At 41.7% G+C, this 15,558-nt stretch overlaps 1 protein-coding gene across 2 annotated transcripts in view; it reads right to left on the minus strand.

Annotated features, from left to right (window-relative positions):
• Positions 1 to 15,558, minus strand: part of tmem201 (transmembrane protein 201) — a 185,878-nt gene that overhangs the window by 22,661 nt on the left and 147,659 nt on the right. Inside the window, exons 8-9 of one of the 2 annotated variants that reach the window (XM_073032259.1) lie at positions 14,088 to 14,159; positions 7,626 to 7,928 (exon numbers count right to left, since the gene is read on the minus strand). In XM_073032259.1, the coding sequence (XP_072888360.1) occupies positions 7,626 to 7,928; positions 14,088 to 14,159 (375 nt within the window). The remainder of the gene's footprint in view (positions 1 to 7,625; positions 7,929 to 14,087; positions 14,160 to 15,558) is intronic. The other variant, XM_073032260.1, reaches the window with a different exon arrangement.

Consider the following 15,558-nt stretch of genomic DNA (forward strand, 5'->3'; position numbering starts at 1 on the left):
ATTCTTAAAGAAAACTCCAGTCAGCGCTGATAGAAACATAAAAACACAGAAAACCTACAGCACAATACAGGTCCTTCGGCTCACAATGCTGTGCCGGACATGTACTTACTTTAGAAATCACCTAGGGTTACCCATAGCCCTCTATTTTTATGAATTTAAATTGTCATTTGATTTTAAATGAAATGAGGTTTTCAGCGGTTTTAAGTTTTACTTTTAAGGTTTCTTGCATGCTTAAAAACAGAGAAGGTCACTATGTCTGGAGCTAATGGCACATCATTTCAACAAGCAGATTAATCTGTACTGTCATCTGCGAGACTGAACTGATCGGCAGGCATTTAAATCTGCAGGGGTAAACCTTTTGTTGAATTAATCCCTGGAGATGGGCTGAAATCTTTTCTTCACTTCCGAATGGGTTAATTTCCTCCCTTCCTGTTAGAGTATCGCTGACAACACCAGGTGTTGCAGAACATCGCAGGATCCACTGTTATCTGAGGATAAGGACGAGGAAATCTGATCTTCCTTCAACCCCTCTCTGCAAACGTATGATGGAATATCTTGGAGACATGTCTTCCCCTAACTCCCTTAACTTCCTTCCCATAAAATTAATGTCAATCAGCTTTGAAGCTAAAACCTTGTGATAACTTGACAAGGGGGATCAGCAGGAAATAAACATGCATTATTTGTGATTAATTCCATGGATAGACTGGATCCCCAAGTTACAGCAGCAGGTTATCATTACAAGGATCACCCATTTCCACCTGTGTAAATCTCTCTGTCCCCCTACCATCCGGCAAGAGGTACCATAGCATTAGGACAAGAACTGTTAGGAAAGGAAACAGCTTCTTCCCCCAGGCCACCAGACTACTGAACTCCCTGTCACCACCCAGGTCTCATCACTTATGAAGTGCCAGCAGCATTATACTCTATGTTCTAATTTATCTTGTAAATGCACCTTATTAGTCATCAAGTTATTTGTGGTGATATTACTTTTGTGTGTTGTGTGTGTTATATATACACTCTGTTGCGCACCTTAGTCCAGAGAAATGTTATTTTGTTTGGCGGTGTACATGTATATGGCTGAATGACGATAAACTTGAACTTGAACTTCCATGTACCTTTTAGCAAACTTGTTGCTGAAACTCTCACTCTTGGCTGTGCAATCTCTAGACCTGACACTGGCCTTGTTTACCCCCTCTACTCTCTGCAACCTTGAGGTCATCCAAAGCAATGTAACCTGTGACCTAACCTACACCAAATCCCATTCAGCCATTGCCTCCCATGTTTCCTGGCCTACAATGGCTCCTAGTCAAACAACATCTTGCTTTTAAAAATCTTGTATTTGTTTTCAAAACTCTTGAATTTCTCATTATATCTCATTAGTCCCTTTCAACTGTATAACCCTCTAAATTGTTTGAGACTCTTTAGCCAACTAAAGCAAGGCCCTTTCCCACCCTGATAATCTTCTGTCCTCCCCGCTTTCCATCAGGCAGAAGATACAAAATCTTGAGATCAGGCTTGGGGCAGCATGGTGGTGTACCTTAGTCCTACATCACCAAGTTCAGGACCAGTTAATGCTCTTCAACCATCAGGTTACTGAACCAGCATGAATAACTTCACTCACCTCAACACTGAACTAATTCCACAACCTTTCAGGGACTCTACATCTCACATTCTCAGTATTATTTAGATTTCTATTAGAAAAAAAACATCTTCTTTTGCATATTGGATGTTTGTCAGTCCTTATGTATGATTTTTCATAAATTCTACTGGATTTTATTAATTTCCTGTAAGTGCCTGCAAGAAAATGAATCTCAAGGTAGTAGTGTATGGTGACATAAACATAATTTGATAAGTCTACTTTCTCTTTTGACTGTAATGATTATTTAATTTTAAGTACAATCTCTAAAATGAAAGTCTTTTTTTTTCTTAGCACAGTAAGACAGATGAATTAAACCAATCCTTTTCCCCCTGAGAAACATTCCTCAACTAGAAGAGTAATAAAATTCAACCCTCAGAACTCAAGTTGGGAGCTATATTTTATGCTTTTACGTTTCAGAAAACCTGTTCACAGTAAGTTCTATCCAATTTCAACTGGGATGAAAAATGATCCAACTGTTGTGTGCAAACATATGAAAAAATTACTCAGATTACATGCCAGCAGAGCAGAGTTGGAGGGAACAAAATATACCTAGGGCCCAGCCACTACCCAGCAATGCAAGCAATGGTTCCTTGTCTTTCTCTATTAGAAGCTACCATAGTAGCACCATGGTAGGCACCATTTAGAGATTGTAAGACATTTTGTTTAGGTCCCACAAAGCCAGAGTGACACAGAGACCATCAAACAGGAGCAGAATTGGGCCATTTGGCCCATCAAGTCTGCTCCACCATTCTATCATGGCCGATTTATTATCCCTCTTAACTCTATTCTTTTGCCTTCTCTCCATAACCTTTGACACCCTGACTAAACAAGAACCTATCAACCTTTGCTTTAAGTATACCCAAATAACTAGGCCTCCTTGCCATCTGTGGCAATGAATTCCACAGATTCACCCTCCTCTGGCTAAAGAAATTCATCCTCATGAAAATAGGAAACAAGAGCCCACCCTGAGTGAGGAGAGGGTGTGAATGAGCTCAGCCCAGCCTGTGCATGGAGGACAGCTGAGTGGAGTACAGATGTTGAAAGTTAGAAAAGACAAGGTCTGACCAAAAGGTGTGGGGAATGATCCAGAGCTCAAGGTGCCCCTGAACAACCTTCCTCTCTCTATAGATTCCAGGAAAATCTGGAGAGAGCAAGCAATGATGTATAGTCTGTTGAAATCTGTAACTATCTTACTAAGAAAATGCCACAAAACAACCCAATGGATTTTTCATTTCTACAAGCCTTTTTTTTTAAATATCCAAAATTCGGCAAAGTCAACAACAATGATTTTTAAGCAACACACACAAAATGCTGGTGGAACACAGCAGGCCAGGCAGCATCTATAGGGAGAAGCGCTGTCGACGTTTCGGGCCGAGACCCTTTGTCAGGACAATGATTTTTATTTACTTATTGATATACAGCAGAGATAATGCCCTTTCGGTCCTTCAAGCCGTGCTACCCAGCAACCCTAGCCTAATCATGGGACAATTTACAATGACCAATTAACCTCCCATTCTCTCTCTGAAATGATATTTAAAACTTCTCTTTATTTATTTTGTGATACAGCACCAATTACTGGCCTTTCCAGCCCTATGACCCCACACCACCCAATTAACCTACCAACCGGTTTGCCTTTTGGAACGTGAGAGGAAACCAGAGCACCTGAAGGAAACCATAAGAATGTACAAACACCTCACAGACAGCGGCGTGAATAGAAACCAGGTCACCTGTACTGTAAAGCATTGTGCTAACTGGTATACTACCATGCCGCCCCATTGTAGGAATCCCTCCAGTAAAGCCTGCAAATCATTTTGACAAGATGTTCTTCAGGGTCTCCACTGAATTAAGCAAAAATATGAAACTCGTAATTAACAGGATTTCTCTTGTGCCTGCACTGTTGCGGAAACAGTTTTCCTCTGACAAGCCAGTGAAATTAAAGGACTGCTTGCAGAACTGAGAAGGTATTTATTAAAAGGAAAGGAATTACTGAAGAAAAGACAAAACAAACCATAAATCTGACAGCCATCAGGTTTTTTGGTTTAATCCTGGCGACTTTTTGGATTTTTTTTTGAGCAGCCAAAAATGAATATTATCAGGATATTTTAGGTCACAGAGAATTGTTTTTAAGTTTGCTGCCCATAAAGACTCATTTGGATGTTTGGCTAATCTATGGATTGGGGTGCTCCTACTTTCTTTAGCAGCCTCCTTTGCAGCACCTTGTCAAAGTCCTTCTGAAAATCCAACTTAACATCATCCTTTGTCTATTCTGCCTGTTGGTTCCTCTGAGAATTTCAACAGCTTTGTCAGGTAAGATCTCCTGAAGGACGTTAGTGACCCAGATAAATTTCAGCAACAATCCAGTCAAGACTGTGCACCTCTGGAATGGGACTTAAATTCTGCCGTTAATTTCACCACAGTTGATGATGTGCTGACCTACTTTTTGCTGACCGGGAAGTTTTACATTTAAGGAGCAACCTCTCTAAGAATAGAACTGTGGGCATAAGCTCCCACTATCTATTAAGTTCTCCCAATGGCATGCATCTCAAATAGCCTCTAACAACCAAGTCCAACTCGTGGCCTTCACATGTGGCTTAGCTATTAAGCTCAGGGGAACGGCTTCTGACAGAAGGGGCAAAAGCAGGTTACTGGTGCCTTAAAACCAGTCGCTTCGGGCAGATGGGACTCAGCAGCCCTGGCTTGTGTATCGCGTAGACTGCTGGAATGCAATCTCTATGGTCTACCCCGACCAACGGTGCACATCAAGAGTTGATAAAGAGCATCCTGATGTACGCACCTTTGCTATCCATGTGTTTCAGGGTTGAATGAAAAGCCAATGAAATGGCATTGCTGTGGATTTGTTCTGCTGGTGGGCAAATCACTAACCTCTCAAGTGAATCGCACTTCATCACAGTGAACGTAAGTGCTACTGGATGATAGTCATTGGGGCACGTTATCACATTCTTCTTAGGCACCAGGTATAATTGAAGCTTGCTTGAAGCAGGTGGGTACCCCAGACTGCCAAAGTGAGAGGTTAAAGATATTGGTGAACACTCCAGCCAGTTGATCAACACAGGTATCCCCATCTGGGCTGGATGCTTTCCATGGGTTCACAATGCTCTCACATTGGCCTCAGAGACTGAAATCACAGCGTCATCAGGGGCTCTGGGAGTTTGTGAAGGTTCCTCCATGTTTTGATGGTCAAAGCAAACATAGAAGACATTGATCTCAAATGGAAGTGAAGCCTTGTTGTCAGCTAGATCACTTGATTTCACTTTGTAAGAGGTGATAGCATTCAAAGCCTGTCACAGCTGTCCAGCGTCCTTCAATGATTCAAGTTTACTTTGGAACTGCCACTTTGCCCGTGAGATAGCTTTCCAGAGATCATACCTGGACCTCTTGTATCTTACTTGGTCACCAGACCTGAATGGCACTGATCTGGCCCTCAGCAGATTGTAGATATTATGGTTCATCCAGGGCTTCTGGTTGGGGGAGACTGAATGATTTTGTAGGAACTCATTCATCTACAACTGTTGTTATAAAGTCTGTGACAACCGTGGTGTACTTACTCAGATCCACTGATGAGTACTTGAACAAGGCCTTGGTTACTGACTTGAAGCAACCCTGTAGTCACTCCTCTGCCTCCCATGACCACTGGAGCTTTCCTCTTTAGCCTCTGCCTGAATGTTGGTAGGAAGAGATTTCCCAAAATGAGTTCTGGCATGGAACAGTAGGCATTTCTTACCCTAGTACAGTAGTACTCTGGTATTTTGGGACCCCTGGTGCTGCAGGTTATATGCTGATGGTAATTGGGCAGAGATTTCTTCCAACAAGCCTAACTTAGGTCCCTGACTACGATTTGAAATGTGTCAGCGTCAGCTGTTTCTTGTTTGGTGATGGCAGCATTCAAAATCATAAGTGCCTGATTACCGTTGGCTTTTGGCAGCATGTAAACTGTGGTCAGGATCATGGAGGAGAAGTCTCTTAGTTAAGTAGAACATTTGACACTTAATCATTAGATGTTCCAATTGAGGAAACAAGAGTACGTCAAAACTACCATATCTGTGCACCACAGAGAGTTTATCATGAAACATAGATTCCTACCATTTGCTTTCTCTGAATCAGCAGTTTGGTCCATCCTGGATATTGAGAAGCCTTCGGGTCTGATCGCTGAATCGGCGTGTTTGGAGTGAGCCATGTCTCCATGAGACACAGAACACAGAAATTCCTCATTTCCCTCCAACACAGCAATCTTGCCCTTAGGTCGTCAATCTCGTTCTCCAACGATTGTACATTTGCAAACAAAATGCTTGGTAGAGGGGATCTCATTCCTCTGCGTTTCGGGCTGTCTCTGACTCCTCCCTTCCTTCCTCTCTTCCAGCAATGATGATATACCTTCATCAGCTTAAAAGTGTTGTACCTGTATGCTTGAGAGTCTGCTATCCTTCAGAAGATTGCAAAATTGCTTTTTCATTAAGACGGTTCCAAAGTATGTTGCTTAAAGGAAAACTACACGCTGCAGATTGCAGCGAGAGTAAATCAGAAGTATATCTAGAAGTTTTGTAAGCAGCCTACAGCACATCACTGTGGTTCATCAGTGTCATCTTGGGAGTGGGGCAAAAAGCATTCAAAACCACCCAAAACTAAAAAGCTGCATATGATCCCTAGCTGCTATATCTAATGCATGAGTAATTTTACAAGGTATAATATCCTATATATTTAAATACAACTAGAAACCAAGTTTATTACATTTATAAATATTCCCTTTGAAAGAAAATTCTACCGCATCCAACCATCTGTTTTGGATTGTAAACGTTAATAGGGCAATATTCTGAATCTTTCTCCAAAATATGTCTCGAGTGAAGATTAACTAAGCAATCCAGCTCATGGTTAACTAGCGTGTGGGTAGGAGGCTAAAGAAATTCAGCACGCTCCCTTTGACCCCCAGCAATTTTGCTCGATGCACCATACAAAGCACCCTGTCCGGATGCATCACAGCTTGGGTATGGCAACTGCTCTGCCTGAGACCATAAGAAACTGCAGACACAGCTCTCCAAAGCCAGCCTCTCCTCCATGGACACAGGTCTACATTTCCTGCTGCCTCAGTAAAGCAACCTCAGCATTATCAAGGTATCAAGGACCCCACCCACCATGCACAGTGTATCTTCTGCCTCTTCTCATTGGACAAAAGTTACAAGAGCCTGTAAAGACATACCACTAGGCTCAAGAACTGTAAAAGGATACTGTGCATTCTCTTATGGCTTTTCCCTTGTTGTTAATGTAAACCACACATTTCACTGTACAGTACTATGTTTCCATCTATGTGAATAATAAATCTTGAATCTGAATCTCCTACCTCAATGTACTGAGTAATGATATGATCTGTACAGAGGGCATGCAAGACAAGCTTTTCGCTGTACCTCAGTACTTGTGCAATAATAAATCAACTTACTAATTTAAAATGATTGATATTTTGCATTAAAAAAACTGAGGTTTGTATGCAAAGTCCATGCCTTAGGCCACAGCACGAGGCTCAGGAACAGTTATTACCCCGCAACCATCAGGCTCTTGAACCAGTATGAATAACTTCAATCACCTCAACACTGAACTGATTCCACAGCCTAAGGACTCTACAACTCTGTTATTTATTTACATTTTTTCATTATTTGCATGACTAGTCTTCGTTTCAGCATTGGTTGTGAGTCAATCTTTGTTATAGATTTTCATAAATTTGATTGGATCTCTTTATTTTCCTGTAAGTGCCTGCAGGAAAATGAATCTGAAGGTTGCATATGGTGACATATACGTACTTCAATAATCAATTTACTTTGATGCAGAGGACAGAATTTCAACAGTTCATAGAAAGATGCTTCTTCACCCAGACAGGGTAGGTGTTACAAATTAACCAATGAGGAATCTTACTGCACTCATGTTAAAACTAAGTGTTGGTGAGTCGAACGATTGGAGATCTGTTTTTATCAGTGCATACCATTGCTGTGAGAAGATAGCTGTGTTGCATCCTGCATCAGATTGTTACTGGATACATGGGCTTCCTCTGACACGTTTGGTGTGGGACGGCCTTTACAAGGCAACTTCACTGAACTTTGCTGGACTCCGTTGTGCTCTGTGAACAACTTGAGTCGGCGTCCTGTGAGGTTGAGCCGAGCTGGGCTGATGAGGGGTCGCCTGAGATGCAAGGAGCCAGAACTGGACGTCACTGACCCTGCCACCGATGGCGCCGGTGACATTGAGGGAGACGAAGGTCGGCTTCCAGACTTCAAGGAGAAATAATCTACAGAAAACAATATAAAAAGAAAGTAGCAAATCAGCCTCTTTCCTCAATGACCCGTGGCCTTGAAAAAGTGTGACAAAACATGGCCCAACTTACATGGTTCTATTTTTAGTTTCTGAGATCATTTAAAATGACAACAAAGTGGCTGGTGGCATAGTTTGAATTACAAGGCATGGGAGCAGAATTAGACCATTCGGCCCATCAAGTCTGCTCCACCATTTGATCATGGCTGATTTATTTTTCCTCTCAACCCCAATATTTATCTATCAATCTATTTATTTATTACACAGTTTGCCTTCCTTTGCACATTGGTTGTCAGTCCTTGTGTATAGTTTTTCATTGATTCTACTGTATTTTTACAGAGGCTCCATTGAGAGTGTCCTGACCACCTGCATCACCATCTGGTATGGGAATTACAAGGCATCTGACCCCACAAAGGATTGTAAAGACTGCTGAGAGGATCACTGGGGTCTCTCTTCACCCAGCCAAGATACTTATCAGGAACGGCGCATACGCAGGACCCTTAGCATTGTCAATGATCCCTCCCAAACGAACAACAATCTCTTTGACCACCTACCATCAGGCAGGAGGTACCATAGCATTAAGACAAGGACTCTTAGGATGGGAAATAACTTCTTCCACCAAGTTGCGAGACTACTGAACTCCCTGCACCACCCAGGTGAAGCGCCAGTAGCGTTATACTGTTTACTTTTTAAATTGTGTGGTAAATGTACCTTACTATTTGTTGATTTACTAGTGGTAATATTATTTTATGAGTTGTGCGTGAGTTTTATGTACTGTGTTGGACTTCTTGGTCCAGAGGAACATTATTTAGTTTGGCAGTATACATGTGCACAGTTGAATGCCAATAACCTAAACTTGAATTGACTTGATTTCTTTGTATTTTCTGTGAATGCCTGAAAGAAAATGAATCTCAATGTAGTATACAGTGACATACACGTACTTTGATAATAAACTTACTTTGAACTGCTGACAAGTTTCCCTCAGGAATGGAGGGCAGTGCTCTACCTGCCATGGAATAACTATGTGGTATGCCTGATAGGGCACATCTGAAAGCCAGTATGTCTAGGTGGAGTGTGGAAAAGAACTGAGAGGACGAGAATATAAAAGCAGGGATGTATGTTGAGGCTTTATAAAGCACTGACCAGACCACACTTAAGAGTATTGTGAACATGAAGGAATGAGAGAAGCTAAAGATTGCTCCAGAAGTTTTTGAAACCCATCAAGTCTGCTCTGCCATTCCATCATGGCTGATTTATTACCCTCTTCAACCTCATTCCCCTGCCTTCACCCTGTAAATTTTGACACCCTGACTAATCAAGAACCCATCAACATCTACTTTAAATATATCCAATGACTTGGCCTCTAAAGCCATCAATGGCAAAGAATTCCACAGATTCACCACCCTAGGATGTGCGTGCATTTGTGAGAATGGCCGTCACGTTCCACTCCAGAGACACGAGCACAAAACTCCAACCCAGCACCCCAGCACTTCACGAGGAAGTGCAACATTATTGATGGTGCCTTCTTTTTATGCAAAATATACAACTGGGGCACCCTTTCAGATGGGCGTTAAAGACAGTCCGCACTGATTCAAAGAAAAAAGAAATTCCGCTGTCCCATTAGTGTTGAGTCCTCAATGAGTACAACTAAAAATATTGTCTGGTCAGTATCATATGGGATGGTATTTGGCAGCCTGCTGCGCATAATAAATATGTACTTGTATCTCAGTAATGGTCCAATCAATTTCCTTGTACAGTCATTAGGTATTAACGCTGGAGTAATAAAATGGATTCAACAGTGGCTAGATGGGAGATGCCAGAGAGTAGTGGTGGATAATTGTTTATCGGGATGGAGGCCGGTGACTAGCGGGGTGCCTCAGGGATCTGTTTTGGGCCCAATGTTGTTTGTAATATACATAAATGATCTGGATGATGGGGTGGTAAGTTGGATTAGTAAGTATGCCGATGATACTAAGGTAGGAGGTGTTGTGGATAATGAGGTGGGTTTTCAAAGCTTTCAGGGAGATTTATGCCGGTTAGAAGAATGGGCTGAACTTTGGCAGATGGAGTTTAATGCTGAGAAGTGTGAGGTTCTACATTTTGGCAGGAATAATCCAAATAGAACATACAGGGTAAATGGTAGGGCATTGAGGAATGCAGTGGAACAGAGAGATCTAGGAATAACAGTGCATAGTTCCCTGAAGGTGGAGTCTCATGTAGATAGGGTGGTGAAGAAGGCTTTTGGAACGCTGGCCTTTATAAATCAGAGCATTGAGTACAGAAGTTGGTATGTAATGTTAAAATTGTACAAGGCATTGGTAAGGCCAAATTTGGAATATTGTGTACAGTTCTGGTCACCGAATTATAGGAAAGGTATCAATAAATTAGGGAGAGTGCAAAGACGATTTACTAGGATGTTACCTGGGTTTCAGCACTTAAGTTACAGAGAAAGGTTGAACAAGTTAGGTCTCTATTCATTGGAGCGTAGAAGGTTGAGGGGGGATTTGATCGAGGTATTTAAAATGTTGAGAGGGATAGATAGAGTTGACGTGAATAGGCTGTTTCCATTGAGAGTAGGGGAGATTCAAACGAGAGGACATGATTTGAGAGTTAGGGGGCAAAAGTTTAAGGGAAACACGAGGGGGTATTTCTTTACTCAGAGAGTGATAGCTGTGTGGAATGAGCTTCCTGTAGAAGTAGTAGAGGCCAGTTCAGTTGTGTCATTTAAGGTAAAATTGGATAGGTATATGGACAGGAAAGGAGTGGAGGGTTATGGGCTGAGTGCGGGTAGGTGGGACTAGGTGAGATTAAGAGTTTGGCACGGACTAGGAGGGCCGGAATGGCCTGTTTCCGTGCTGTGATTGTTATATGGTTATATGGTTACATTACCAGCTAAAAAAAAAAATCAAAGTTCAAAGTACATATATGTCACCATATACAACCGAGATTCATTTTCTTGTGGGATACTCAATAAATCGAAAGAGCAATAACCATAACAAATTCAATGAAAGTGCCCAATGAGGGCATTCAACCAGTGAACAGACAACAAACTGCAAATACAAAAAGAAGAAACAATAATAAATAAATAAGCTATAAATATCGAGAACATGAGATGAAGAGTTCTTGAAATTGAGTCCTTTGGTATGGGAATATTTCAATGACAGAGCAACTGAAGTTGAGTGAAGTTATCCCCTTTGGTTCAAGAGCCAGATGGTTGAAGGGTAGTAACTGTTCCTGAACCTGGTGATGTGAGTCTGAGGCTCCTGTACCTTCTTCCTGATGGCAGAAGTGAGAAGACAGCATGTCCTGAGTGGTGAGGGTCCCTGATAGTGGATGCTGCTTTCCTGCCACAGCGTTTCATGTAGATGTGAACAATGGTTGAGAGGGTTTTACTCATGATGTATTGGGCCATATTTACCACATTTTGTAGGATTTTCCATTTAAGGGCATTGATGTTTCCGTAACAGGCTGTGAAGCAGTCAGTCAATGTACTCTCCACTACACATCTACAGAAGATGGTCAAAATTTTAGAAGGAAACTTAGGCATGAAATCTCCGCAAACTTCTAAGGAAGTAGTGGTGCTGCTGTGCTTTCTTCATAATTGCACTTACGTGCTGGGCCCAGAATAAGTCCTCCGAAATAATAACACCTAGGAATTTAAAGTTGTTAACCCTCTCCATCTCTGATCCTCTGATGAGGACTGGCTCATGGAAGATCTGGTTTATCTTCTCCTGTAGTCAATAATCAGCTCCATGGTCTTGCTGACATTGAGTACTTTCTTGAATGCACCAAGTTCCTTAGCGACAAATAAAAACATTATCTTCTTATGTTTACTTTTCACTCTTCGTTCAAATGATGCTGTGGAGGCTTGTTTACAGTGACACTAGTTGCTAGGTACGTAATATTATGGCAGAGAGTGTGAACTGCTCTGATAAATCCAATTTGTATCCCACACATCACCACTGCCTTTGTGATGCAATAATTCGAAGATAAGAAAGACTGCTATTTTAGAATGACTTTCAGGATTTTCAATCATATTCCCCGCGTCTGAGTTCTAATAAGAGTGGACACAACAACTTTTCTGACTGCCTCTCAAGGTGTGGGCTAATTAAAGAATACCGAAGCCCATGTTTCTCCACATCTGCACTGTTTTGCAGGAGTTACAAACACAGAGGCTAATTATTTTAATTAGCATTTCAACTATATATTAAATTTGAAATAATTAAAATTGAATTAAAATAATAATAGTCTTGTGAATCTGCTCTTAATAGCACAACCTAATATGATTTTCCAAAATCACTTATTCTGTCGACAACCAAAGCTGATGTAAGATTGTGCAGCCTTGCATAATACTGCTTAACCCAAAAGAGCAAAATGACTTGCATTTACAAATCTCCCTTAATGAACTTCAAAAAAGTGATTTGGAATTAATGAAATTCTTTTGAAGTGTGGGCACTAAAAGGGAGTGTAGAAGGCAAAGATGGCCAATTGTTCATATTTTATTTAGAGATACAGTGCAGCAACAGGTCCTTCCAGTCCAACAGGCCCAATTAAACCCATGTGATCAATTAATCTACTAAATTGTATGTCTTTAGACTGTGGGAGGAAACTGGAGCACTTGGAAAAAAAACCTATGCAGTCACAGGGAGAACATACAAACTCCTTACGAGTGGCGGGAATTGAACACATCCACGGCACTGTAAAATGTTACACCAACCCTCCCAGCAACGCCCATGTCCTGTGATTGAAGAAATAACATTACTGAGTGATATAGTGACTATAAGTTGCCTTTCCAGTGGTGTGACCAACAAAAGTTCAGAGTTTTTTGTGTCTCAAAGCATTTTTGATTCTGATACACTACATCTGAGGCGATGAAGAAATTAGTTAATGCACAGGGAAAGACTATTCGGCCCATTGTGCCTGTGTTGACCATTATGCCAATCTAAACTAATCCCATCTGCCTTTACATGGTCCATATAACCATATCTGCCTCTACCACCTCCCTTGACAGCAAGTTCCAAGCTCCAATCATTCTGTAAAAATAACCTCACAAATCTCCTTTAAACACTCCTCCTCTCATCTTAAGAAGAGGGACGCCTCACGTCTTAATAAGCTGGTAAGGAAGGCGGGTTCTGTCGTGGGCAAAGTACTGGAGAGTTTAACATCGGTAGCTGAGCGAAGGGCGCTGAGTAGGCTACGGTCAATTATGGAAAACTCTGAACATCCTCTACATAGCACCATCCAGAGACAGAGAAGCAGTTTCAGCGACAGGTTACTATCGATGCAATGCTCCTCAGACAGGATGAAGAGGTCAATACTCCCCAATGCCATTAGGCTTTACAATTCTACCGCCAGGACTTAAGAACTTTTTAAAAGCTATTATTAATGCTTTTTGAGATAGTGATTTAGATGCATATCATATTTTTTACTGAGTTAAGTATTGTATGTAATTAGTTTTGCTACAAGTGTATGGGACATTGGAAAAAAGTTGAATTTCCCCATGGGGATGAATAAAGTATCTATCTATCTATCTTAAATTTGCACTCTTCAGTATTTCACATTTTCACACTGGGAAGAAGCTGACCCTGTGCCCTATCTATGACTCTCAGAAGTTTATAAACTTCTATCAGGTTGCCCCCTCACTCAAACTTTCACACTCCAGAGATCCCACTTGCTTTAAACATCTGGACCAGTCTACTATGAATAGTCTGCAATCTGATATCACCCTACTTCAATGTCCCCTTCTTGATACTCCAATCCACGCACAGCTAACACTACACTCACCTTATTGATTTCAAGACTAATTTTGAGCAGCATGGTAGTGGAGCAATTAGCATAATGCTATTACATTGCCAGCGATTGGAGTTCAGTTCTGGTTGCTGTTTGTAAGTAGTTTGTACATTCTCCCCATTACACGTGGTTTTCCTCTGGGTGCTCCGATTTCCTCCCACATCCCAAAGATATATGGGTTAGATGTTGGCACCAAAAGCACGGCAACTTGCGGGCTGCTCCCAGCACATCCTCGGACTGTGTTGGTCATTGATGCAACGAGTCATTTTACTGTATGCTTTGATGCGTGGCAAACAAAGCTAGTCTTTTAATCTTTATCCAATTTTATGCTCCAAAATAAACCTACCCGAAGGGGGCGAATCCTTGAACACGGTTACTTGCGATGGTGGCCGACTTCCGCTGAACAAGTAGCCTGAATCTGTTGAAGAACAGGAAAATGAATTTTAGTTTCCAATCACAGAATGGTCAATGCACTGGTGGTCCCAATTAAAAGAGAATCCAATTATCCCCAGTTTGTTCTCCTCTGGGACGTCTGACATAAATGTCTAATCTCCGAGACAATGCCAAGAGCTCCTGATGTTGGCCTTTAAGATATGGAAGGTTCTAAATCAGATCCAAATGGACTCAGCTGTTGAAGTCACTTGATTCAGAATCAGTATTAAACAAATTGTATAGACCATAGCACCCTGATCAAATTATGCAGCACAACCTTTATTTATTTAGAGATGCAGCACAAGAATAGGCCCTTCCAGCCCAATGAGCTGCCTCGTCCAGCAACTCACCAATTTAACCCTAGCCTAATCACAGGACAAATTTACAATGACCAATTAACATACCTTGGGAGTGGGCTGGAGATACATCACTACCAATGGAGGTGTAAGGTGCTCCTATCCTCCGCTAACTTGCAGGTCACCCTTGGGCAAGGTGTAACACTTTCTTAGCGCTCCACCCCCCCCCCCAGTCAGGGCCACGTAAAGCCATGGACAACCTCTGAAGAATATTGATAATGTCTGGGGTCATCTTGTAAAGACACTGCCCAGAAGATGACAACAGCAAACCAGTCTGCAGAAAATTTTTCCAAGAACAATCATAGTCATGGAAAGACCATGACCACCTTGTCATATGAAACGGTACATTTCCATATAACCATAGAACAATTACAGCACAGAAACAGGCCATCTCGGCCCTTCTAGTCCATGCCAAACACTTACTCTCACCTAGTCCCACCGACCTTCACTCAGCCCATAACCCTCTATTTCTTTCCTGTCCATATACCTATCCAATTTTACTTTAAATGACAATATCAAATCTGCCTCTACCACTTCTACTGGAAGCTCGTTCCACACAGCTACCACTCTCTGAGTAAAGAAGTTCCCCCTTGTGTTACCCCCAAACTTTTGCCCCATAACTCTCAACTCATGTCCTCTTGTTTGAATCTCCCCTTCTCTCAATGGAAAAAGCCTATCCACGTCAACTCGATCTATCCCCCTCATAATTTTAAATACCTCTATCAAGTCCCCCCTCAACCTTCTACGGTCCAAAGAATAAAGACCTAACTTGTTCAACTTTTCTCTGTAACTTAGGTGCTGAAACCCAGGTAACATTCTAGTAAATCTTCTCTGTACTCTCGCTATTTTGTTGACATCTTTCCCATAATTCAGTGACCAGAACTGTACACAATACTCCAAATTTGGCCTTACCAATGCCTTGTACAATTTTAACATTACATCCTAACTCCTATTTCAGACTTACTAATTGGTCTGTCCTTGGAACATGAGAGGAAACTGGAGCACCTGGAAACCTTTCAGAAGGTGCTG

Source organism: Hemitrygon akajei, chromosome 29 (genome assembly GCF_048418815.1).
Source record: "Hemitrygon akajei chromosome 29, sHemAka1.3, whole genome shotgun sequence".
NCBI classification, from domain to species: Eukaryota; Metazoa; Chordata; class Chondrichthyes; order Myliobatiformes; family Dasyatidae; genus Hemitrygon; species Hemitrygon akajei.